General features: G+C 40.6%; 1 protein-coding gene across 4 annotated transcripts in view; it reads left to right on the top strand.

The window, feature by feature from the left end:
* CLCN3 (chloride voltage-gated channel 3) overlaps nucleotides 1-26,072 on the top strand; it is a gene marked incomplete at both ends in the record, with an annotated part of 69,732 nt that overhangs the window by 12,018 nt on the left and 31,642 nt on the right. The window contains one exon of one of the 4 annotated variants that reach the window (XM_079706951.1): nucleotides 10,693-10,771. The exons of the other annotated variants lie outside the window; for them this stretch is intronic. Coding sequence (XP_079563077.1) covers nucleotides 10,693-10,771 — 79 coding nt within the window. Of the gene's footprint in view, nucleotides 1-10,692; nucleotides 10,772-26,072 lie in introns of those variants that run through there. 4 annotated transcript variants of the gene reach the window in all.

Below are 26,072 nucleotides of genomic sequence, written 5' to 3'. Positions count from 1 at the left end.
TATTTTTCTGTCTGCGTTGTTCTGTTTAGAGCTGATCCATTATGTACTGATGACATATCTTAACTCTTGATGAGCAATGCTATTTTCCTCATTTCTAAATGTTGTGGGGCTGGGATACTAGTGAACCGTGGACAGCCACGGATGTTGTTTATTTCATCCTCCCTTCTTACGTGTTTAATCTATTGGCACACATCCAGTAGAAGCTTGTTAAAAGTTGGCTACTTTATAAAATATTCATCTGTTTAACATATTAGCTAGTCTTATTTTATAGTGTTTAGGAGTCATTTTTCCTTTTTATTTATTGAACGAATATTGGTGTATTGAGAAAAGTTTTGGTTTAACTGGACATCTATGAAGCCAGTAGGATATTCAGTGGAGTGGTAGGAACTGTCATTCACCCATGTTGTTACAGCTGTATTGCACAGGGGTCCAAAGTGTCAGTGTCATCGTCATCCAGGAGGGAAAAGGCACAGGCTGGAATATACTGCCTATGTTACATCCAGCTCCCTGACAGTAATCACTGTCATCACTTCTGTTTCTCATTTTTCTTATCTGAAAAATGAAGACAAAATATCAAATCTATTCTACCCACTCAACTCAGATTAGTTTTGAAAACAAAATAGAAGGATATAGTAAAAGAAATGGTGCCAATTTTGCTCTTATACCTGAGAGTCCTTTGTGGCAGTTTTGGCTTTGGGTGCTCAGAGGTTAAACTTACTTACACTAAGTGTAGCCATTAAACAGATTGCATCATGACATTCACGTAGATTATCCTGGGTTCACAATAATCTTATATGGTTAACTTCAGGGCTTAGTGATGACTTGGCTTGCCTTGGAGCAGTGTTAATTCTAGACCTGGGGCAGGGAAAGTACAAGATGAGCCCAGGGTATGTGTAGTACCAGCGGAAGGAAGTGCTCAAAGACAAAAAGGTGAAGGCGTGTCAAAGGAGCACTGAAACTAACCTGAGAGAGTACCTAGTGACCAAACCTGGAACCATTTGAGCAAAAACCAATAAGGTAGAATTGGATTATAACCAAAGTGTAAGATAAATATAAATGAGTACATATACATACAAATAAATAAATGGGGGGGGGAAGACAAATCTCCCATGTAGAATTCCAAATAATTTATGTAGCTATTGCACCCTCATGGAGGAGGAGCTTAATTCCTACCTCCTCCTTTGAGGATGGGCTAGACTTAGTGACTTACTTCCAAAGAATAGAGGAGGGGAAAATGGTGACTCTGCAGTGGAGAAAGCTGGCGAACACTGTTATAGCCGAGTACTGGACGTTCCCACCAGCCCTGAGGCCATGTGGATGTCGCACACCCCCAGTATGTGACGAGAAGGGCACTTGCCTTTGTGATATTCTTTCCAAAGACCCATAACCCGAGTCTAAGCACAAGAGAAACAGTAGACAAAGCTAGACTGAGGGCATGTTTTGCAGGACAAGGTCATGAAAAACAAGGAAAGACTGAGAAACTGTCAAGACCAGAGGAGTGGGGGGAGATGCATTGACTAAATGCAATGTGATGCCCTGGATGGGACCCTGGAATAGAGACAGGACAGTAAAAGAGAAGCTGGTGAGCCAGAGAATGTCTGGGCTTGACTTAGTGGTAACGTACCAATGTCAGTTTCTTAGCTGAGAAAAATGTGCCCTGGACACATAAGATGTTAACAGTCTGGGAAACTGAGTGAGAGGGATTCAGGACCTCTTTGTACAATCTTTGCAACTTTTTTTTATAAATCTAAAATTAGTCCCAAGTAACGTTTATTGTAAAATATGGGTAGGAAAGAATTAACTTGTAAATAATAAAAGCAGATGTGCTTATTGCAGAAGATGTGAATGAGAAAAGGTAGTAAATTGAGACCACTCGTAACCCTACTACCCATGGATAGCTGATAGTTTTCGTATCTTTTTTCTAGACTTAATTCTATGTATGTTCCATTCAGCAAATAATTCTTAGCCTCCTTTAGGGGCCAGGCACCATGCCAGGAGCTCGGGATAGAGCAGCAAACAAGAGTGATGTGAGTCTGGGCTCTACTGAGAGAGAGCGAGCGCCATTACAATAAGTGATAATCCCATGAGAACCAGTTACAGTGGTGTTGTGGGAGATGCGGTAAAGAAGCAGCACGGGCGTGAGGACGTAGGGGGGGTATCTAAGATGCACCATGGGAGGCGAGAACTGAAAAATGAGGGGTCGGGCAGGTCAGGGAGGGTGGAGCGGGGGCCCTGGGAGTTCGTACAGGCGGGGGACCCTCAGGGAGGAAGGAGTTAGGAGCTAGAGGTGGGAGGGGCTGAGGCTGAAGAGGTAGTTAAGCGAGGTTGAAATCCTGCATTTTAAGGTTTGGGCACTTTTTCCTAAAGAGTGACGGGGGAGTAACATGTTAGTAATTTTAGAAGATGATTCGGCTGCCGTGTGAGCAGGTGGGTTGGAAGGTAGTGAGGGCAGGGAGGTAGGTGTGGTAGGTCAAAGGGAGGTGATGGATCTCTGACGGGCAGAGTGACGAATGCAGAGCAGACGGGTTCAGTGTAGCTTCTGAGGTGAAACCAGGCAGACGTGCTGATTGTTTGGATGTGGTTTGGGGGTGAAAGGAGAGTTAAGCGTTCTGTATTCCTAGCGCATGAAGCTGGTGATGTCATATACGAGTGGGACCTTTTTCAGTTAATATTCAAAGCATTGCCTGTGTTACAAAAGCTTACCTTAATAATTTTTAATGGTTGCGTAATATTTGAACACATGAATGTATTCTAAATTCCTAGCAAAAATTACTGGGGGGAAGGCATTTATTAATATCTGTTTATGTGTAGTGAATACAGTGGTTTGAAAATGGGTGGTAGAATTGTTGCTAAAGACTGTAAATGCTGCTAAGACAGTTGGAGCTGGTCGCTTCCTGTGAACAAGAATAATGAAGTTCTTTGTTTGATGTCAGCGGCAGGTAGAAAACATTAATAAAGTAAGCCAAGAGTAATTTTTTAGTGAACTCAGTTCCTTGCGTGGAGATTTGTAAGCAAAAACAAATTACTGATAGCGTAAAGTTGTGGTATAGCTCAGAAATCCAAGAAATGCATTCTGAGTTAGGATAATCTGACTTTGCTACAGCTTTTCAGAGGTTACGTTTGTTCATGATGTCATCAGTAGGTGACAAGTTGATTTTAGTTTCATCTGGCATCTACCTATGACATTGGTAGCTTGGTTCTAATGAGTGAGGCATTTGGCCCTAAAGTTGAATTTGGCAACGTAAATTCAACCCTTTTAGAAACATGAAATGGTTAAATCGTGAATCCTCAGTCAAGGGTTTTTTAGAAATTCTTAAAATCAAGTTAATAAAACACTGCACTACCATTTAATGGTTATCTGTCAGCAGAAGGTCGAAACTCTTTCAAACAGTCTACTCAGAATTATTTTTAGAAATGAGCAAATAATTCTAGGGTTCATCTGATACTTATTCTAAGCAGTGTTCTTAATACGTTTGACACCCTTCACCTTCTGTTGACAACTACCTTGTAAACACTTTCTGCATCTGTATTTCCTACCTAATATGGGTGGAGTAGGGGACTTCCCAAATTTGTGTGCTTGGATAAGGGTTAGGTCACACATTTAGGGAGAACTCACCCATACTAAGTTTATGAAGTGCTATAATTCAAGATATTACTAAAAAGAACCTGGTATTGTAAAGTGGTGCCTTGATGAAATTAGCCTAAAATACCAATGGAAAGCCAATCAAATACTGGTTGGATATCCTCAGGAAGGTCATTGGAAAGACGTGAGCTTAGTTTTGATTTTCATATATAGAGTCTGAGGATCTGTACCTCAAATGTCACCTGTAATTATTGTCTTGCTCCACAAAAAGAAGTCCATAGAAAGTGAACTAAAATTACTCGGTCAATGAATAATTGTTTGGTACATGTACTCTACCCTTCTTACCCTAATGTCATGATGTAGTGAATTGACTTTGTTCCTGTGCACGTAGAGCATTACTTATGAACTGTTCTTGGGAGAATTGAGAAAATAGTCGGGTAAATCCCATTTTGTGTTGTGGTTCCAGTTAAAAATTTCAGTTGAAAAAGGCTTCAGGAGTTATGAACTAAGCCTATAAAATCATCCGCTGAAGTAAATACATAAAATCATAGGGAGTCTGTGGACCTGTTTAAACATTTCTAAAACACTATCATTTAGAGGAAGTTCTTTGGAAGAACCTGTGCTTAGAACAAATGAAAGTCAGTGTAGATACTTACGAACCTGTTATCCGTAACTGATTGACCCTGTAAATAAGATTTGACTAGAGAGGTTTAGGATAGGGAAGAAAAAAAGAATAATAAATCCACACTAAATGTTAGTAGAATTAGAGATATTTAGGATAAATTTCTAACTTTTCAGACTTTTGAATTGTGAGGTATAACACGTCAGAAAAATGCGTAAAGCATACTTGTGCAGCTTAATGAATTATTACAAGGCAAGCACCTTTGCAACCCACTCAGGTTAAGAAAATAAAGGATTATTGTACTCCAGAAGCTTGCTGATCACAACCCCTTCCCTTTCCCTAGAGATAAATACTGTTTTCTCTTTGTCTAGTCACTTTTTTCACTTTACTTTATGGTTTGAGCATCTAAGTATGCATCAATGGGATTATAATTTAGCTTTGCCCTGTTTTTGAAGGTTAAATAAATGGAATCATACAGTAAATGTTTTTGTCTTGCTTTTTAAAAAAACTTAATTAATTAATTAATTAAATTTTGGCTGTGTTGGGTCTTCGTTGCCATGCTTGGGCTTTCTCTAGTTGTGGTGAGTGGGGGCTACTCTTTGTTGCAGTGCGCGGGCTTCTCATTGCGGTGGCTTCTCTTTTTGTGGAGCATGGGCTCTAGGCGTGTGGACTTCAATAGTTGTGGCACATGGGCTCAGTAGTTGTGGCTCGTAGGCTCTAGAGCGCAGGCTTAGTAGTTGTGGTGCTTGGGCTTAGTTGCTCTGCAGCATGTGGGATCTTCCTGGACCAGGGCTCGAACCCATGTCCCCTGCATTGGCAGGCAGATTCTTAACCACTGTGCCACCAGGGAAGCCCTGTTTCTTGCTTTTATGCAGCATGATTTCGAAGAATCTTCTTTGCTGCAAGTAGTAGTGTTTGTGATGTTGCTCTAGACTATATCATTCTTTTTTATAAATACACCACAGTACACCTACTCATTTTACTACTAATGGATCTTTGAGTTCTTAACAGTTTTTGGTGGGTACAGACAGTGCTATTTTGAATACTATCCATGTATCCTAGTGGGTATGTGCACAAATTTCATTGGTCTGGGTGTGAACTTGTTGGGTTGTAGGCTATGTTCTCCATGGTGGTGTTCCACTTTACACTCAGGTAAGCATGTATGAGAGCTTCCCTGGCTCCACATTCACCGACCACTTGATGATGTCCGACTTTTAAGTTTGTCCATCTGCTGGCTAGGTTATGGATTCTGATTGTGGTTTTAATTTGCATTTCCTTGGTAGCCAAAGAGATTCAGCATCTTGTCATGCTGATGAGCCATTTGAAAAAATTTTTGAAGTACCTATTCAAGTCATTTGTTGATTTTTCTATTGCCATATCTGTCTTAGAGGTATGTAAAAGTTATTTATTTTCTATAAACAAGCTTTTTGTTAAATGTGTTGTAAATATCTTTTATTCTGTGGGTGGTATTTCACTCTCTGTCTTGGTCTGTTTGGGCTGCTGTAACAAAAATGCCACAGACTGGGTAGCTTCAACAACAGACATTGATTTCTCACAGTTCTAGAGTCTGGGAGTCTAAGATTGAGGCACTGGCTGACTCCATGTCTGGTGAGAAGGAGCTGCTTCTGGTTCACAGTCTGCCATCTTTTTCTGTGTCCGCTAGGGAGCTCTCTGGGGTTTCTGTTATAAGGGCATTAACCCTATTCACGAGGGCTCCACCCTCATGATCCAGTCACCTCCAAATACCACTACATTGGGGATTCAATATATAAAATTTTTAGTTTTCAATATATAAATTTTGGTGGGATACAAACATTCAGTCTATAACATTCTCCTAATGGACAGACTATGAACAGATGTTCTTAATTGTAATGTGGTCCTGTGTCATAATCTTTTGTGTTACGGCTAATGCTTTTTGTCGTAAGAAAAATTTCCCTACCCTGAGGTCATGAAGATATTTTTCCCTATTTTGTAAGAGTTTTATTTGCCTCTCACATTCAAGTCTGTAACCATCTGAGTGATTTTTGTGGGTGTGTATGGATAAGGGTGTATTTAATTTTTTTTTTCATGGAGGTAGCCTGTGGTACCAATGGTACTTACTAAGAAAACCATTTTCTTACCCACTCTTTTATAGAGCCACCTCTGATATATATCAAGGGTCATATGTAAAGGAGGGTCTATTTCTAGACTCCCTATTCTGTACTGTTGGTTATTTTTCTAGCTTTATGTCAAAAGCACTCTGTTTTAATCACTCTAACTTTATAAACAGTCTCAGTGTCTGGTAAAAGCAAGTCCTCTCACTTATCTTTAAGAGTGTCTTAATTATTCCTGGGCCTTTTCATTTCCATGTAAATTTTAGCTGAGTTTGTCACAGAAACGCCTGTTGGGGTTTTGTTTTGTTTTTAAATTGAAGTATAGTTGATTTACAGTACTGTGTTAGCTCCTGTTTTTTGTTTTGTTTTGTTTTTTGTGGTACGCGGGCCTCTCACTGCTGTGGCCTCTCCCGTTGCAGAGCACAGGCTCCGGACGCGCAGGCTCAGCGGCCATGGCTCACGGGCCCAGCTGCTCCGTGGCATGTGGGATCTTCCCGGACCGGGGCACGAACCCGTGTCCCCTGCATCGGCAGGCAGACTCTCAACCACTGCGCCACCAGGGAAGCCCTGCAAGTCTTTTTTTAAAGGAATTAAAAAAAAAAAAAAAAAAAAGCATGCAAATCCTAATCCAAAGAACACTGAGCCAAGTTCTGCATTGGGGTCTGTTTTAACTACTCTTCAGCTCTGGGTTGCTGTTTTTCTATATATATATTGCATTATGTGTGTCTAAAAGATAATAATTCTTTTAAAGGCTATTACATCTAAAAAACAAATAATTCCTTATAATCAATGATCTTGTCTATTTCACATTTCCCCAATTGTTTCATAAAAAATTGTACATTGAAACTGGTTGATACCTTTTAAATCTTTAAAAAAAAATTCTATAGGGCTCCCCTTCCCTTTTTTTTTTCTTACTGTGTGTTTGTTGAAGAAACGAACAAATCAGATCATTTGTTTCCCATTTTGAGTTTTCCTGATTGTGTTCCTGAGCTGTCATTTAACATGTTTCTCTGTTTCCTGTATTTCCTGTAAATTGGTAGTTATATCTAAAGATAAAAAACATTTTTGTTTTTTAATTTTTTAAGTACTTCTAATGTTGTAGATTTCTTGGATCATGTGGGTTCAGAGGGGCTTGAAGGTTGAACATTACATGTAGTTATGTATGTGTAGTTATAGTGCATGGTTATAATCATATAATCATGCCCTGTGCCTCCCTGATTGTCACACCTCCAGAATCCCACATCAGTTTGCGGTTAGAATCGAGGGTGCATTTGGAAGGAGAAGGACCTGCCCCTTTTGAAATTCTAAGTCCTTTTTTATGCTGCCACTTAAGTGTTTTGTTTCTTCAGAGGTTCTGTCCCGCGTGTCGACTAAAAAAAAAAAAAAAAACCCGCAATGTGAGAGTTGTGAGTTAAGTTTTATTTGGGGCAAAATGAGGACTATAGCCCTGGAGACAGCATTTCAGAGAGCTCTGAGAAACTGCTCCAAAGAGGCTGGGGTCAAGGTCAGTATACATGTGATTTAGCGAAGGGGGAGTACATGCAGTCAAGCACATATTTTTTGCAGAAGGTTTCTGCTAGTCACGAGGAGCAGACGTCACCAAGAAAGATTTTAGTGCTTTTCTGATATGAGGAGATGCAAGAATTGGGCTCATAAAACTGGCTCCTGAAAATATCTAACTATCTGAAGACCTGTTCTGCCCGTTTTCCGCAGAGCCCAGAGCACCTGCCTCATTCCTGCTCTCCACCCTGAACTCCTCTCAGGGGGTGCTGAGGGTCAGCAGCCTCAGCGGCTCAGGATTTGATTCTTGTAGAGGTAGATGGCAAGTGCCAATTTGTAGGTGACGTGAGCATTCCCCTGCCCTGCCCCACAGCCGTGCCTAAGAATTCTTGAATTTGTCTTCTGCTCTCTTTAACTGTAATTCAGCTTCTTAGTCTGATAATACCTAATCTGTGTCCAAGTCCTCTTTGGCCACACCTTCCAGTTTACCTCTTCCCTTTCTGAAGTGTAGTTGGAAAGCACCTTAGCCTGAATAATAATTCTTTTACTTTAGGAGAAAGTGTCAGCCATGGACCCCGTAAGCATGAGAAATATGTTCATTTCTGCAATTTTTTTAATTTTCAGATTTATCATTACAAAAGTAATCATTTATTTCAAAATTAAATAAGTGATATATTTGTTTAAAAACTTTAAACAGTGTAGAACTTTGTATAAAGTAAAAACAATGTACCACCATCCTCCCCACTTCCACCTCGTTCCCTCCTCAGTGATAATTGTTAAGTTTGGTATATCTCCTTTTAAACTTAACTCTATGCAGATACACGACATATTATATATACATGCATACATATACAAATGTTTTGTTCTTTAAAAATATTCAAAACTTTTTACTTATGCTACAAAACTTTTACCTATGCAACACTGTCGATGTATTTTATAGGGGAGGTATTCTTCCCCTTCTAGTTAGTGTTAGCTAGCTATCATTTTTATTTTTCCTGTATGACCAAGTTGTAAATCAGGAAAAACAGGTTAAGAGAGTGCCTACAAATTACCAGGAAATCTTGTAGATAGCTTTTCATTTTATAAAAAGGCATGGTAGAGGGCTTCCCTGGTGGCGCAGTGGTTGAGAGTCCGCCTGCCGATGCAGGGGACACGGGTTCGTGCCCCGGTCCGGGAAGATCCCACATGCCGCGGAGCTGCTGGGCCCGTGAGCCATGGCTGCTGAGCCTGCGCGTCCGGAGCCCTGTGCTCCGCAGTTTGAGAGGCCGCAGCAGTGAGAGGCTCGCGTACTGCAAAAAAAAAAAAAAAAAAAATCATTTCGGGTGGTTGGGGGCTCGGACGGGACAGGTCGTGCCAGGGCCAGGGGGGCGGTGGAGTTGCTGGGCTCTGACGCCTTTCTCCACGCAGAAAAAAGAGAAAAATCATTTCCAAGAAAATTGGAAGAATAGAGAAAATAGAAGGAGAAAGCCACCCATGGTCATTTCATACATGTTAATAGCCAGAATCAGAATTAGATGGAATAGTCCTATGGCAGTAACTAGTCTATATTCCTTTCCCAGAACCTTTTTTCCCAAATCCCAGGTGGGATTTTATAAGAAAGTATGTCCTTCTGAGGTTCAGACTTTTTGAAATATAAAAACTTTATTTAATCTAATTTTTTAAAAGTTCCCAAATAACTAAGATGTACTAGACGAATAGAATTTCTCTCTTTACTGCCATCTGAGTCCTCTTTTTCCTTTTCTTGCCCCCAATTCTCATATAAAATCATTGAACTGGAGTAGACCTTAGGGTTGGCTCATTCAGTACTTAGGAAAACAAATTTTACAAAGCCTCTGAGTCCTGTGGAACTGCTTCTAATGAATAGCACATTTTTGATTAGTGGCATCGTCCCGCCATAGCTATTTCAGAAGGAGAATCTCCTACTCTAATCACCTGAGAGGCAGCTGTAAAAGTCTGAACTCAGCTTAAATGAGCATCAGCTTTTTTTTTCTTCTTTTGGTTGGAATGACAGTTTGAAACAGAAAGAGTTCCTTTATTTCTGAATTTCATAAAATGTCTAGCAGAGAGACAGAGTGCACTTTGAGACATATTTCACTAAAAGCCTTTTTATTTTATTTATTTTTTAGCACAACAAAAATCTGTGTGAGGTAGGAAAAGAAGTCAGGAGAGAGGAAATCTCCCACCTAGTACATCTCTTTTTGCATAGTTTCACAACTAGCTAAGTTATTTACTTAGGATGTTACGTTTCTTTCTCTTCAAACCTGGAATGTCTTACTAGCCAGTTCCTTGAAGGAAGGAAATAAGAGGCTGCTGAAGGGGATTAGTACCGATCCAGTTACTGAAATTTTGAATCCACAGTAGAAGTCCGCATTAGTACATTTCAGATAATTAGGAATAGGCTTTTAAACCTAAGTTTCTTGAAGCCCTTGGTATCTTCTAGGTCTTTATGATTCACGTGACGTTACTACCTACAAATTAGTATATTTTTACTGTAAAATCACACGGCCTTATTTGTGTTGCTCGCATTTATCTCCATTAGGAGTGAAAAGGATCATGCGTTTTGGACACGCAGAATTTCCGTTCACAGCTCTGTGTCGGAAACCGAGAAGAAGTACGGTTTCTGTCGCCGTCCTGTGGTTGCCCCCTTGCTGTGGAAGCTGTTTGGTCTGTCACCCCCGGGCTTAGTCACCGTCACACGTAGCAGGGCCTGCTTGATGGGGAGGCGAGCCCGTCGCTCTGGCAACCGTGGCACCTTGGTGACGTCAGCCCGCGGGGCTGCGCGCGCCGACCGGTCGGGCATGGCGGCTGCCCAGCCTGCTGCGGCGGGGCTGCGGGGCGCGCGCGGGCGGTGAGCTCGCGAGCTTTCCCTCCGCTTCTTCCTGCGGACCTCGGCCATGGACGCCGCCTCCGACCCCTACCTGCCCTACGACGGGGGAGGAGACTGCATCCCCCTGCGGGAGCTGCACAGGCGAGGTAATGCGGGCGGGCGGCGGGGCTGCTCCCGGGCCGCGGGTGTCGAGGGCCTTGGAGGGTCCTGGTCCGGCTGTTCCCTGCGTGCGCATCGCGGCCGCCGTCACAGCGCGCCCTGGTCCTGCCGGGTGGCGCGGGCAGTGGCTCTTCTCCACCTTAATTCACACCGCGAAATCCTGTGCGTGTCCCGGTGCCATTGGATTTCAGCTGCTGCCGGTTACCGTGGAGCCCCTGCACCCTAACGTCAATTCCTAGGAGAAGCTCTACCTGCCTTTTAGAACACTTTCAAATGGCAGTAGAGAGGAACACTGTTTTATATGAATCTTTTTATTTAGCATGCATTCAGCAGATGAACTACATTGTCTTCCATAGGTATCTGGTAAAAATTTATATGATAAAAACATATACGATCAGTTTTACACATCAGAAAAAATAAGAGTCAGTAGTTTGTAAAAGCCAGAAAAGCGCCCAGCATTCATGTAAGTCTTTCGGCAGGCACTGCCAGAACTGATTACATGTTAATTAAACTGCCCCTTTTTCATTTTTCTTAAACTGATTATTCTGAAAATAGACTGGCAGTTCTAGAAAAAAAACGGAACCTCAAGAAAAATCTCTTAGCCAGATGACTTCATTTATGAGCCACATTAGTTTGAATTTCCTGCATGATATTACGAACTCATTTTGTAAGGAAGTCATGATTTTCCTGAGCGTATTTAGCCTCTTATTTAAAATATAGTTTGTATTCTGATAACACCTTTCTTTAGTATTAAGTTCCATTAGGATGAAAAAAATGGTAATATATTTAACAAATACTTATTGGTTGACTTGTGTCTTCTAGACAATATTTTAGGCTCTGAACAGTTGTAACATTATATATCCCATAGTATTCTGTTGTTAGTAAAAGCGTGCTTTTCAGATTTTGAGAAAAACTATATGAAGATCATGTTATATATTGTGCTTTCTCTTAGTTACCTTTTTAGTAAAATATACATATATATGTATATATAAATTATTTTAGAACATTTGGGGAAATACCTAAAAGCATAAAGAAGAAAATTAAATTTTCTCCTAATCTTAGCACCTAGAATTGTTGCGTTTGTTTGTTTTTCCAGTTCTAATGTGTTTCTGTGCTTTCCTTTTTTTCTGTGTTCCCATCATGCCTTTTCTGGTGGGGATTTCTTTAAACAGCAAGCAACCTGAATGAATGGTGACTGTTCAGATGTCACAGTATTTGCTAATCAGTAATTAAACTGTGTTTTCTTTGAGCTGTTTCAACCTCCGTTTGTTGATTTATAACAAACCAGAAGACCTGGGGTTGGGAAATTTAAATTCCCATTGTTAGCCGTGGCAATCTTTCACATGACTTGGCGCATGGACCCCACCTCTGTATAAGGTGTGCAAGTAATAAGAAGTAAGCCAAAGCTTATGTGCGAGTAGGCATGGTTCCTGGCATGATTATTACTAAACTAGAAGCTTTTGGCTTCTATTATATTTTCACAAATAGTCCTTTAGGAACCTTGCTTAAGGTCTAAGTCAGTCCCACTCTTGGCCGCTCAGACGGGTTCCTTATCCCTTGACAAGACCTTCCTCAGCCAACCTAAGCCGTTTTGTTTGAGAGTAACACTGTGTCTTTGTAGTACAGGTCAGTTGGTTATTAGGCTCACTTGACCGTTGGGTAGCATCCTAGCATCTCTGGGTAAGACGTTATTTGTGTTCCATAATTTATGACCTTTTCTGGCCATGGGTCAAAACAAAGGAACTGGAGATGTGGAGACAAGCAGTTAACATGAATCAAGAAAAGGAATCAGCTACCCTGTAAGGACTAAATTGCAATGACTAGAAATATCTCTTGGGACTGGGAAAGAGCAAAGAGGCAGATAACCCAAGTATAAAATTGTAAAGGATATCAGTGAAGGAAACATAGACTGTTTACTGAATCCCTGAGTGCTAGAGTTAGGAATTACCCTTGTGGAATAAATTAGATTTAATGCTCCTTGTCCAGGCAAGATGGTAAATATGACAGTTCCCACTTAAGTGAATAATACAGAGACTAGAAACGTATGTAAATTAAAAATAGAATTAAGGCTTCCCTGGTGGCACAATGGTTAAGAATCCGCCTGCCAATGCAGGGGAGACGGGTTTGAGCCCTGGTCCGGGAAGATCCCACATGCCATGGAGCAACTAAGCCCGTGTGCCACAACTACTGAAGCCCGCATGCATAGAGCTCGTGCTCCACAACAAGAGAAGCCACCACAATGAGAAGCCCATGCACCGCAACGAAGAGCAGCCTCTGCTCGCCACAACTAGAGAAAGCCTGCATGCAGCAACGGAGACCCAGTACAGCCAAAAATAAATAAATAAAATAAGTAAATTTATTAAAAAAAATAGAATTAGTTAATATATTGTTGATGGATTAGAAATTAGAAATTAATATGACATTTTAGAATAGTTATCTTTGGGGGTAAATTTCCTATCAGACACAATTAAGTTCTTTCGTAAAATGTCTCTTCCATTTTCATCGGCGGGGGGGAAGAAAACCTTTGGTTTATTTGGATTGTTAGTTTTATACTCTGACTTTTTTCCTTATTTGGTCATGAAGTTTAGGTAGTTTGGAGGTTGAATTCTTTTTTATTCTAACAGGCCCTTATAGTGGATTTGATCTTTGGGACTTTTAGCATTATTTGAATATTGTTTCATTTGAAGCTTGTGTTGCACTCTCTTGTGTGTATAAGGCACTCTCAGGTGCTGTGGAGAACTGGTGGGAGTAGTAATGGTGATATGAATAAAAGCTAATACCTGTACACTGTTCTAGTAAGTGCTTTACGTGTGTCAGTTCGTTGATGTGTAACAAATTATTTTAATCCGTGTCACAGACTGTGAAGTAGGAACGGTTATAATCCCCATTTTCCTGTTGACAAAACTGAGGTAAAGAAATGTTCAAGGGGCTTCCCTGGTGGCGCAGTGGTTGAGAGTCCGCCTGCCGATGCACGGGACGTGGGTTCGTGCCCCGGTCCGGGAGGATCCCACATGCCGCGGAGTGTCTGGGCCCGTGAGCCATGGCCGCTGAGCCTGTGCGTCCGGAGCCTGTGCTCCGCGACGGGAGAGGCCACATCGGTGAGAGGCCCGCGTACCGCAAAAAAAAAAAAAAAAAGAAATGTTCAAGAAAAGTCAGGATTCAGTGCAGATGATGAGACTCATAGTCTGATTGTGGAGATACACTGCTTTGCACTGTGTCTGTCCCTGTGATAACTTGGCATGTGCAGTCTGGTAGGAGCATAAGAAGGCTTCCCAGGTTTACAGACAAACAAACAAAACCCCAAGGAAGCTAATTTCTCGTGAATGGTACAGACTGCATGTTCTGTGAGTCTGTTTTTGGGGGGTGGGGGTGTGGAGACCAGTCTTCTTTTGACAAGTGTTATCAAAGTCGGCCGAGTTTCCACGTCCACAGGGGATTTGATACGCGTTCCTGGTGGGGAAGATAGGCTAGTAAGTGCTCTGATGGGACCAAGTGCCTAGTATGTTGTTCCCTGATTAGTTTTGTTGTGTCACTGGGTCAGCTAAAGGGGTCCTTTAGGAAGGTAGAAGAGTGCCAGATCCTAGAGGAACTTGAATGCTAGACTAATACTGATCTTAAACCACAAGAGGTGTGGCTTTCCTTCTGAAATAAAGTTTGAGGGGTTTTTTTTGTGTTTAAAAAAAATTTTTTTTTTTTTTGCTGCGCCAAGCGGCTTGCAAGATCTTAGTTCTCTGACCAGGGAATGAACCTGGGCCCAGAGCAGTGAAAGCACTGAGTCCTAACCACTGGACCACCAGGGAATTCCCAAAGTTTTTTTTGTTTTGTTTTGTTTTTTAAAGTTTCTACCTGAAATCATTTCTTGACATCCATTAGCTCAGACATATATTTAAGTAAAGCTTTTTTCTTCCTATTAGAATAGATGAATTTGTTCATTTTTATTCCCTCCTGAAAGTATCAGTAGTTAGCATTTTTTGCACGTTATTTGAAAATCCAGGTGTTAGATTCTTATTGCCATAGGGGCATTGTGTAGATTCTTTGTAAAATTATTTTAGGATTCGAGTCCTTATTGTACTTCTCTTACCTTTAATCTTCTAGCCAACTAGAAAATTAAATCTCTTCTTATAAATTAATTCATCTGATGTCAAAAAGTCTTTGTATTCTAAAATAATAGTATAAAACAAAGCCTGTCTTTAGATTTATTTTGCCCACAGTATATGAATTTAAAATCTTCAATTAAATGTGTTTCATATTACTATCTCTAGCTCTGTTTTCTAAAATTAGCTGACACTTTTAGTATGATTAATTTTATACCATCTCATGGTTTGTTGTAAGTTAAAAATGCTTTGTGTTTCAAGATATCAAAACGTGAGGGCTTCCCTGGTGGCGCAGTGGTTGAGAATCTGCCTGCTAATGCAGGAGACACGGGTTCGAGCCCTGGTCTGGGAGGATCCCACATGCCGCGGAGCAACTAGGCCCGTGAGCCACAACTACTGAGCCTGCGCGTCTGGAGCCCGTGCTTTGCAACAAGAGAGGCCGCGATAGTGAGAGGCCCGCGCACCGCGATGAAGAGTGTCCCCCGCTTGCCACAACTAGAGAAAGCCCTCGCACAGAAACGAAGATCCAACACAGCAAAAATAAATAAATTAATATCCTTCTTTAAAAAAGAAAAAAAAAAAATATCAAAACGTGAGCAGGTCTCTTGCCACGTAGATTAGGTTTGTGATTTTGGCTGTTTTCCCAGCATTGAGGTCTCTGTTTCGTGCTGACACGAGGCCACAGGAGACTGGTGGCTTAAATTGTATTTTAAAGTTTTGTTTTTGTTTTTTAATAAACAGATGTTTAATTCATAGTTTTTTGGTAGTCCTTTACAACCTTAACTAGATCAAAGATGGATTTGCTTTAGTTTGTCAATTTATTCCCTCCGCCATTTAAGAGAGCAAATTCCATGAATCTTTTTATTCATGTAATCTACAAATCATCTTATGTGCAGAGATAATAAATGAACATGCAACTTGTTTCCAGTTATACAGATGTCTTAATACCCACTTTATCATCCCTACCTAAGAATGTGGCTTTTTGTTTTGGGGTGTCAATAGAACAGAGAAGGAAACAGTGAATTGGGTAATTTAGCATTGCTACTTACTGGTCGTGTATCTTCTGTCAACTTCTTTGCCATTTGGTTTTAATTTCCAAGGCTTTGCCGTTTACATAGGTGGCAGTTAAGTATGACTTTGAATGGCAGAACAAATTTAGAGAGTAAATACTTTATTTATCATATTAATTTATCCAGCAGATGTCCCATTGACCACCTCCTAAGTACCAGCACTGTGCTGTTACACTTTTAATCTTCCATTTGGAAATCTGCTGACATTCTGGGACTTCCATTATCAACTTAACAACACTCACTTTCCCCTCCCTCACCAGGGTGACCATTTCTTATCAGTAGGGTCACAGAGGGAGGAGAAGATCCACTGGGGACTAGACTTCCTGCTCTTAATACACAGCTGAAACTGGGCTGTCAGGGAATGTGCAGAATTTTAGATTTCTGCCTGCCTTATTCCATAATTTAAAATAAAAGCATATTTTTTTTTTTTTTTTTTTTTTGTGGTACGCGGGCCTCTCACTGTTGTGGCCTCTCCCGTCGTGGAGCACAGGCTCCGGATGTGCAGGCTCAGCAGCGGCATATGGGATCCTCCCAGACCGGGGCACGAACCCGTATCCCCTGAATCGGCAGGCGGACTCTCAACCACTGCGCCACCAGGGAGGCCCAAGCATATATGTTTTATATGTGTGTGATAGCACAGTAATCTGCCTATGAGCTTAAATGACAGGGATCACTGCTCTCAAATCTTTTGAGATTGACCCCAGCGGTAATAAGCTATAGTCTTAGTAAACAAATATATACCTACTTTTGCATGTAGAACTATTATTTGGATATTCCCCTTTGAGAAAAGACTTAGACTGCGGAAGAAGTGTGATGGTGAAATTTACTAATAAATTAGTTCACTCTAAGGTGTAACAATTAAGTACTAGTTTTTTGTAGCTCAGTTCAGCAAATATATATTGAGGACTAGTGGGTGGGAATATAAAGGTTTTTATTTGTGGGAAAGCAGATAATTTCATTACTCTCTGTATTTCTCTAGTTCAGTGTTTGTCAAATTACAGGTTTCAGCATGTTGGGTTGTGACCAATATTTAAAAAAAGAAAAAAAGAGGAAGGAAGGAAACAAAGTAAAAATACCAGAGTATATGCCAAATAGTAAATATGCTAAACTTTGATTTTACTTAGGTGCATATCTGTATACTGTGTCAGTGAGAAATATTTCTTGCTGTGGGCCACCGTTAAAAAAGTTTGAGGGCTTCCCAGGTGGCACAGTGGTTGAGAGTCCGCCTGCCGATGCAGGGGACACGGGTTCGTGCCCCGGTCCGGGAAGATCCCACATGCCATGGAGCAACTGGGCCCGTGAGCCATGGCCGCTGAGCGTGCGTGTCCGGAGCCTGTGCTCCGCAATGGGAGAGGCCACAACAGTGAGAGGCCCGTGTACTGCCAAAAAAAAAAAAAGTTTGAAAACCAGTTTCTAAGTAAACCCCTGGAGGGGCAGTTGGCTCTGCTTCCTGTGCCTAAGATGAGTTTGGAACAACCTGAGGATGAGAATGGGATGTGTCATTGTCACTGACCTCTGCTGCAGCACAGGGTTGTGAGTGCTGGTACCAAAGCAGTGCCAGTGACAACTTGTGCAGCAGACTTGTGGTCTGGGGCCAAAGGCAGAGAGGGCCGGTGACAGTGAAGGATTGGGTTGTGTTAACTGTATGAGCGCTCAGTGCATGTGTGCAGGTGTTTGGGGAGAAGGCAGCATCAACAGTCTTAATCTACTCGCAGAGCAACAAGCAAACAAACCGTGAAGCTGTTTTTAGGCAGTACTCACAGTGGTAAGAAATGCCTTTGGAATCAAACTACTTGAGTTTGAATCCATGTTCCACTACTTACTATGTGGCCCTGGGCATATCTCTTAACTCTCTGTGCCTGCCTTTTCTAATTTGTAAAATGGAGATCGTAATACCTGTCTCCTGGGGTGGTTGTGAGGATTAAATGAGCTAATATATGTAAAGTGCTGAGAACAGTGTCTAGCACACAGTAAGCACTCAATACATGCTAGTTCTTTTATTGTTAGTATTACACACAATGTCTCGCCTCTAGGTGGGAACGATTATCTTAATTCTGATGTAGTCTCGTTTCTCTGTTTTTTCTTTTGCCACCTGTGCTTTGGTGTTTTATCTGCAAAACCATTGCCTCACCCAAGGTCACAGGATTTACTCCTCTGTTTCCTTTGAAGAGTTTAATAATGTTAGCCCTTACATGTGGGTCTGTGATCCATTTTGAGTTAATTTTCATGTATGGTGTGAGGTAGGTAGGGTCTAACTTCATTCTTTCACATATAGCTAGCCCATTGTCCCAGCGTCGTTTGTTGAAGAGACTATTCTTTTCCCATTGATGAAAATATTTCTTTAAATAATAATATAACCAGAAAACTACTAGAGCTCATTAAAGAATTCGGTAAAGTTGCAGGATGTAAAATGAATACGCAGAAATCTGTTGCATTTCTATACACTAACAACAAAAAATCAGAAAGAGAAATTAAGGAAACAGTCCCATTTACCATCGCATCAAAAAGAATAAAATACCTAGGAGTAAACTTATCTAGGGAGGCAAAAGACCTGTGCTCTGAAAACTGTAAGAGGCTGGTGAAAGAAACTGAAGACACCATAAACAGATGGAAAAATACACCATGTTCTTGGATTGGATGAATCAGTATTGTCAAAATGACTATACTACCCAAGGCAATCTATAGATTCAGTGCAATCCCTATGAAATTACCAATGTTAAAATTTGTATGGAAGTACAGAAGACCCCCGAATAGCCAAAGCAATCTTTAGAAAGAAAAATGGAGCTGGAGGAATCAGGCTCCCTGACTTCAGACCATACTACAAAGCTACAATAATCAAAACAGTATGGTCCTGGTAGAAAAACAGACATCTAGATCAATGGACCAGGATGGAAAGCCCAGAAATAAACCCATGCACTTACAGTCAATTAATCAACAACAAAGGAGGCAAGAATATACAGTGGAGAAAAGACAGTCTCTTCAGTAAGTGGTGCTGGGAAAACTGGACAGCTACATGTAAAAAAAATGAAATTAGAACATTCTGTAACACCATACACGAAAGTAAACTCAAAATGGATTAAAGGCCTAAATGTAAGACCAGATACTCTAAAACTTCTAGAGGAAAACATAGGCAGAACACTGACATACATCGTTAACAGTATCTGTTTGGATCCATTTCCTAGAGCAATGGAAATAAAAACAAAAATAAACAAATGGGACCTAATTAAACTTAAAAGCTTTAGCACAACAAAGGAAACCATAAACAAAATGAAAAGGAAACCTACAGAATGGGAGAAAATATTTGCAAACAATGTGACTGACAAGGGATTAATCTCCAAAATATACAAACAGCTCATACAGTTCAATATCAAAAAAACCCCACAGCCTATTCAGAAAATACGCAGAAGATCTAAATAGACATTTCTCCAAGGAAGACATACAGATAGACAAAAAGCACATGAAAAGATGCTCAATATTGCTAATTATTAAAGAAATGCAAATAAAAGCTACAGTGACGTATCACCTCACAGTGCTCAGAATGGCCATCATTAAAACATCTACAAATAATAAATTCAGGAGAGGGTGTGGAGAAAAAGGAACCCTCCTACGCTGTTGGTGGGAATGTAAATTGGTACAGCCACTATGGAGAACAGTATGGAGGTTCCTTAAAAAACTAAAAATAGAGCTACCATATGATCCTGCCATCCCATTCCTGGACATATATCTGGAGAAAACCATAATTTAAAAAGATACATGCACCCCAGTGTTCATAGCAGCACTATTTACAATAGCCAAGACATGGAAGCAACCTCAATGTCCATTGACGGATGAATGGATAATGAAGATGTGGTATATATATATACAATGGAATATTACTCAGCCATAAAAAATGAAATAACGCCATTTTCAGCAACATGGATGGACCTAGAGATTATCATATTAAGTGAAGCATACTGGACAAAGAAAGACAAATACATGATATTGCTTATATGTGGAATCTAAAAAAAAATGTGATACAAATGAACTTATATACAGAACAGAAATACACCCACAGACACAGAAAACAAACTTATGGTTACCAAAGGGGGGAAAGCAGGGGGAATAAATGAGGAGTTTGGGATTAACATATACACACTACTATATATAAAATAGATAACCAACAAGGACCTACTGTATAGCACAGAGAACTCTACTCAACATTTTGTAATAACCTATAAGGGAAAAGAATCTGAAAAAGAATAGATATATATGTATAACTGAATCACTTTGCTGTATACCTGAAACTAGCGTAACACTGTAAATCAACTATACTTCAACACAAAAACCAAAACCAAAACAAAATAACATAAATTAAAATTTTCCGACAGATAATTTAAAAACTCTTTGTTTAGATTATAGACGTTAATAATAAAGTTGTGTTTACATAGGTATGCTTTTGTGTCTGGGGAAAAAATAAACAAGGCAAAAAGTCCTCTTATCAATAAAGTTATTTTTGCAAGAAAGCTGCAAACCAGTTACAGTTACAGCTCATTGACTGGATAATTTTTCCTACTTGCTGAGGTATTGATATTTTAGTGTTAGTGATACTTGAACTATGAAATATTGTTGGTGATATTTAAATTATACGATGTACATTTTGTGGAAAGGTTGGTCATTGAGCATACATTTTATTTTATTTTTTAATGGTGTTTCCTTTTTTAATTAATTAATTTATTGGCTGCATTGGGTCTTCGTTGCTGTGTGTGGGCTTTCTCTAGTTGCAGCGAGTGGGGGCTACTCTTCGTTGCAGTGTCTGGGCTTCTCATTGCGGTGGCTTCTCTTGCGGAGCACGGGCTCTAGGTGTGTGGGCTTCAGTAGTTGTAGCTCTCGGGCTCTAGAGCACAGGCTCAGTAGTTGTGGCTCACGGGCTTAGTCGCTCCGAGGTGTGTGGGATCTTCCCAGACCAGGGTTCGAACCCGTGTCCCCTGCATTGGCAGGCGGATTCTTAACCACTGTGCCACCAGGGAAGTCCAACCATACATTTTAGAAATTTGTTTTTGTGTCCATACCAGGTGTAATGAATTAAGTTATCTTTTAAAACTACAGGATTTTTGCTCAGTATACAGTTGCAGAAGAACTCATTGCTCAAATTTGTAAGACCCTTCTTCTTCCCTTTGTCATATTTCAGTCTTCTGGTTAAGATTAATACCATATGAGTAACATAATTAAGCCTGATGAAATTTTAAATGCCAAAATATTTGAGCAGAAACAATAACTTGTGTTTATTGATTTCCTACTGTTTGTCAGATATATTAGTTGGTATTTTACATGTTTTATCTCCAGTCCACACACCACATTCTAAAAGTGGGTGAGATCACCCCGGTACCTCTAAGAGGTTAATTCATAGTTCGTGCTGGCTTGTGTGGGATTTGACTCTAGGTCTTTCTGACCTCGAAGTGCATTAAGGTCGTGGAATTTCTCTACTGGGCCACTCTGAAAAGAAGGTGATCTTTTCTCTGGTCTTTCCTTGTTACTGTTTTTCAGCCAATGGGTAGTGGAAGGGTAGTCACTGGCATCTGGTAGCCAGACCTGCAGAAAAGTTTTTGTCTTAAATTTGGGAGCTACTACTTTCAGATTCTACTTTCTTATACTCTAAGATCTGGGGATCTAGGGAGCAGGGATTATCCTATATCCTTTTGAAGTTCAGGTGTTAAAATTAATAAACTCCTACTGTCTTTGTATCACTCTGCTCAGGGTTTATATTTTCAAGAGGTAAGAGTTTGATTAACCTACCTTGGATTGTGTGCCGTTTTCTTAGCTGGACAGGGGAAGATACTTTGATTGATGCCCCCATCAAGATTGTGTGCAGTGAGGAGTAGAAGTTTCCTAAAAATAATTGGGTTCTGTTTCAGAAAGAAGGGGAAAGGGTTACTAGGTGGGCAGAGACAATAAGGATACATTACATAAATATTAACCTAATCTGAGGACAGTTACTAGGTCATGTGGTTATTTTAAGTTTGGCGATATATCTGGTTATTAATATTGAATATCTGGACATAGGGTTGGGAAAAAAGTTAAGGACAAGAAAAAGATTAAAATTTTAAAAATGGAAAAGAGGACGACTAGGTACACGTATGTTCATTGTATATTATACTGTTTTTAATGCAAACTAACCTAAATGATAGAGTACATCACAACAGTTGCACTAGTCTGAAGTCCTTTGAAAATGATGTGCCTATGCATTTAATGACATGAGATGGTTTTTAGAAAGTATGTTGGGTAATGAAAATATGCTACAAGCTTATAAATAAATGTGGCTAATTAGATCTTATCTTTTTTTCTTGCATAAAATGTTAAAAGCTGAAACCAGTTGCCAGTGTAACTATTTTAAACTCTCTTGTTTACTCAAGTCCCTCTCCTTGCTTCTCCCACAAACCTTATGTAACTGTGTAGAATTGCTTCTTCATCTGTTACTTTTTCAATCCAAGGCTTATTGCAGAAACTCTCTTTTTTACTTAAAACATTTTGAAACCCAGAAACCCATTGCTTACAACTCAAAGGTATTGGCTTTTAAGACTTTGCCTTTTACATGGGTTTCAAAAGCCTGAGTTGGAAACTCGTAGAAGCCACAGTGCTGAATCTTGCTTTCTGTGTTCTGCTGTGTGTTTCTTTCCCTGTGGTGGTGAGTGTTTCCTGAATTGGTGGGGAACACGTGTGGAGAGGACGAGGAGATCGTGTCGGGTAAGGAACCTGATGAGTAGTATTTCCAAAAGGTGTCCTGGTACGTCTCTGCTACTGTCTCCACAGATAGATCAGTGAGAGCTGCACATGCTTTGAGAAATGGGAGGTCCAAGTAAATCATGTCATTTTTGTGTTCATGCGTCTATAACAAGAGTTTTTACTGAGGCAAAGAGAGGCCTTGTCGGGGAAGTGCGGCCTCACCCCTTTATTTCATCCTGTCGACCTCTTTGTCTTCTGGACAGAGAACAGCTTTAGGAAAGCCATGTTATAATTTCCTAATTAACCAACCCTTGAAATAATATTTTAGGAAAGAAAGAGAGATGCACTTAACATATGAGAGAACTTTAAAATTTATTGTGGCCGCACTGGATCTTCGTTGCAGCACGTGGGCTCTTCGTTGTGGCGTGCAAGCTCAGTAGTTGTGGCATGTGGGATCTTAGTTTCCTGAGCAGGGATCGAACCCAGGCCCCCTGCATTGGGAGCACGGAGTCTTTTTATTTTTTTTTAATAAATTATTTTATTTTATTTTATTTTTGACTGCATTGGGTTTTGCTGCTGCGCATGGGCTTTCTCTAGTTGCAGCGAGCAGGGGCTACTCTACATTGTGATGCATGGGCTTCTCATTGCAGTGGCTTCTCTTGTTGCGGAGCACGGGCTCTAGGCGCGTGGGCTTCAGTAGTTGTGCCATGTGGGCTCAGTAGTTGTGGCTCGTGGGTTCTAGAGCGCAGGTTCCATAGTTGTGGCGCACGGGCTTAGTTGCTCCGCGGCATGTGGGATCCTCCTGGACCAGGGCTCGAACCTGTGTCCCCTGCGTTGGCAGGCGGATTCTTAACCCCTGTGCCACCAGGGAAGTCCAAAGCAGACTTTAAATATAAAAAATATGTTAATTGATTTTGCATTCAATATGATATATCTTTCATTTGTTAATAATAACCCAGTAAGAAACAGGATGAAAGGAGAGAGGTTAAAGCCAGATTGAAATGTCTGTTTTGGGACTTCCCTGGTGGTCCAGTGGTTAAGACTCCGTGCTTCCACTGCAGGGGGCATGGGTTCTATCCCTGGTGGGGGAACTAAGAACCCGCATGCCACGTGGCACAGCCAAAAAAAGAAAAAAAAAAAGAAATGTCTGCCTTTTTCTTCCGGGAGATTCCTTTTAATTATATTGATCAGTGCCAGAGAAATATTCTAATCAACTAGCGAAAAGGTGTTATTTTACTTTCATAGCAAAATCCATCTTGGTTACTTTCTAAGCCGATTTGATAGCAAGAGTCACAAGAAGGACTCAGACCTCTTCTCGGAATAATTTAGAGGGGAAACAGTGAACCTCTGTTTCTTCCGGCTCCCCCCAAACCACGACCAATCAGCATTTCTCCCATACTCTGCTTTTTTCAAACAGCATTGCTGTGTCAGGTAGAAGCAAATAGGCGTGAGAGGACAGACTGACTTCAAATCGTCTGTTGGGGACACAAACTGCTCTGGCTAATTCCTAAGCTAAAATGTGCAGTGGCAGCCCCAGAAATTCCAAGGGACACACATAGAAGTCCCCAAACATAAATCATTGGTGCACAGGGTCCTTGGTTTAAAAAGGTGAATACTTTATATCTGACGTCCAGGACTTTTGAGTTACTGTGTAGTTATGTAAGTTAGATGTCAGGGTAGTTTCTACAGACGAATGATTTGAAAGTCACTGAGGCAAGACACAGGGCTTCTGTGGAAGTGTGTGTGGGACAGCCTCCGAAATTAGGCCTAGTGGTCTCTCCCCGCCCCTCCCTAGCTCAGAAGCCTGTGGGAGGGATACACTCTGTGTTTGCTTAGTACCCGCATGGTGCACACGGTTGGGAATTCTCATCATGGGGCTGGTGACCTATTGTGTGCGTGCATGTTAAGTGCTATAGAAATTTTGCTTTTGATTTTTCATAGAAGATAATAATAAAGATCAGGAGTTCATGTGTCTTCAACTCTACCCAGATAAGGGCAAACAGGGGAAAAGTTTGAAGTTTGCAAAATATATCACAGTAGACTTAAAACATTTTTTTCTTTTAATTTCAAACTTCGAGATGTTGAAAAATAGTGCAGAGAATCCCATATACCCTTCACCCAGATTCCTGAAATGTTAACATTTTACATTTGTTCATCCTGTGTCTTGTTCTTTCTCTCGCTGTTATATGTACTGTTTTCTGAGTAATACATAATATATACGGCTATTTATATGTATGTGGTGCATATAATTAGCACATAATTTTTTCCTGAACTCTATAAGGGTAAGATGCAGACGTGATACACTTTAACCTCTAAATACGTCAGTGTGTATTTCTTTATGGAAGGATATATAGCTTATGTATAGCTAAGTACAGTTTTCAACGTCAGAAAATTGACATTGATACAGTACTGTTATTAGAGCTACAGGCTGTTTCCAGATTTGCTGCTTGTTGCTGTGTGTCCTTTAATACAAAAGCGCAAACATGTCTGTCCCCGTCCTGCTCTGCTCGTCCAGGGCACAGGTTATGTTCTGTGGCTGTCTCTTTGGTCTCCTTTAATCTAGAGCCGCTCCTCAGTCATGCTTTGTCTTTCGTGACTTTGCCATTGTTGAAGAATGCAAACCATTTATCTTGCAGAATTTCCCTCAGCTTGGATTTGTCGTGTTGATCATGTGTTTTGGGCAGAGCATCCAGAAGTCTTCCTAAATGGTATAGAGGCTGTGGTGCTTCCCTCCAGAAACCGTCTTCACAATGACCAATTTTAGTATTATCGTACAGAAAGCAGAGTCAGATTTCTGAAATTCGTCAGATGTTATACATGCTCTTATTATTACTCTCCTGTCGCTTTTTCTTAAGAAGATGTGTGGCCTTTCAGTTAGCTTTCACAAAGTGGAAATTAGTGAATAGAGTCAGGATAGAGGGAGGAAGAAAGAGCTAGTGTATGTAAAGGCTGAAGAGGAAGATTTAGAGCATATGTTTTATGTAAGCAAGCATGGGCCATTGCAGGGCTTGGGCCTTTAAACACTCAGCCAGAATGGTGAATTATTTATTCCTGGAGGGCTTCTGCTGAAACACTGAAATCAGTACACTCCTCTCCTTTTAGAAGTTTTACACCGTTCCAAGGCAAGCACAAATGTATTAAATGGGGAGGTAAGAGAGAACTCTGTTCTATCTCGTAGACGTAAAGAGACATGAAGTTTATTAGTACAATATTCAGTATTTATTACATTGTTTGAAATACTAACCCTTTTTGTGTTAATGCGTGTTTCTAATACTGCCTCTTTGAATGATCAAGAAACAGAGCTTGCAACCCACAGTGACGTCTGTTTGGTTTCTGTCTGCACAGGAACAAAATGCGTCCCTGTCTTGGCATGGTGGCTGTGTGTGTCTCTCCCCCCACTGCTTCAAGACCCCTTCCTGCTCTAA

Source organism: Hyperoodon ampullatus, assembly GCF_949752795.1.
Source record: "Hyperoodon ampullatus genome assembly, chromosome: 6".
Lineage (NCBI taxonomy): Eukaryota > Metazoa > Chordata > Mammalia > Artiodactyla > Ziphiidae > Hyperoodon > Hyperoodon ampullatus.
Note: the sequence above shows the minus strand (reverse complement) of the source record. Positions and strands in the feature narration are given on the sequence as shown.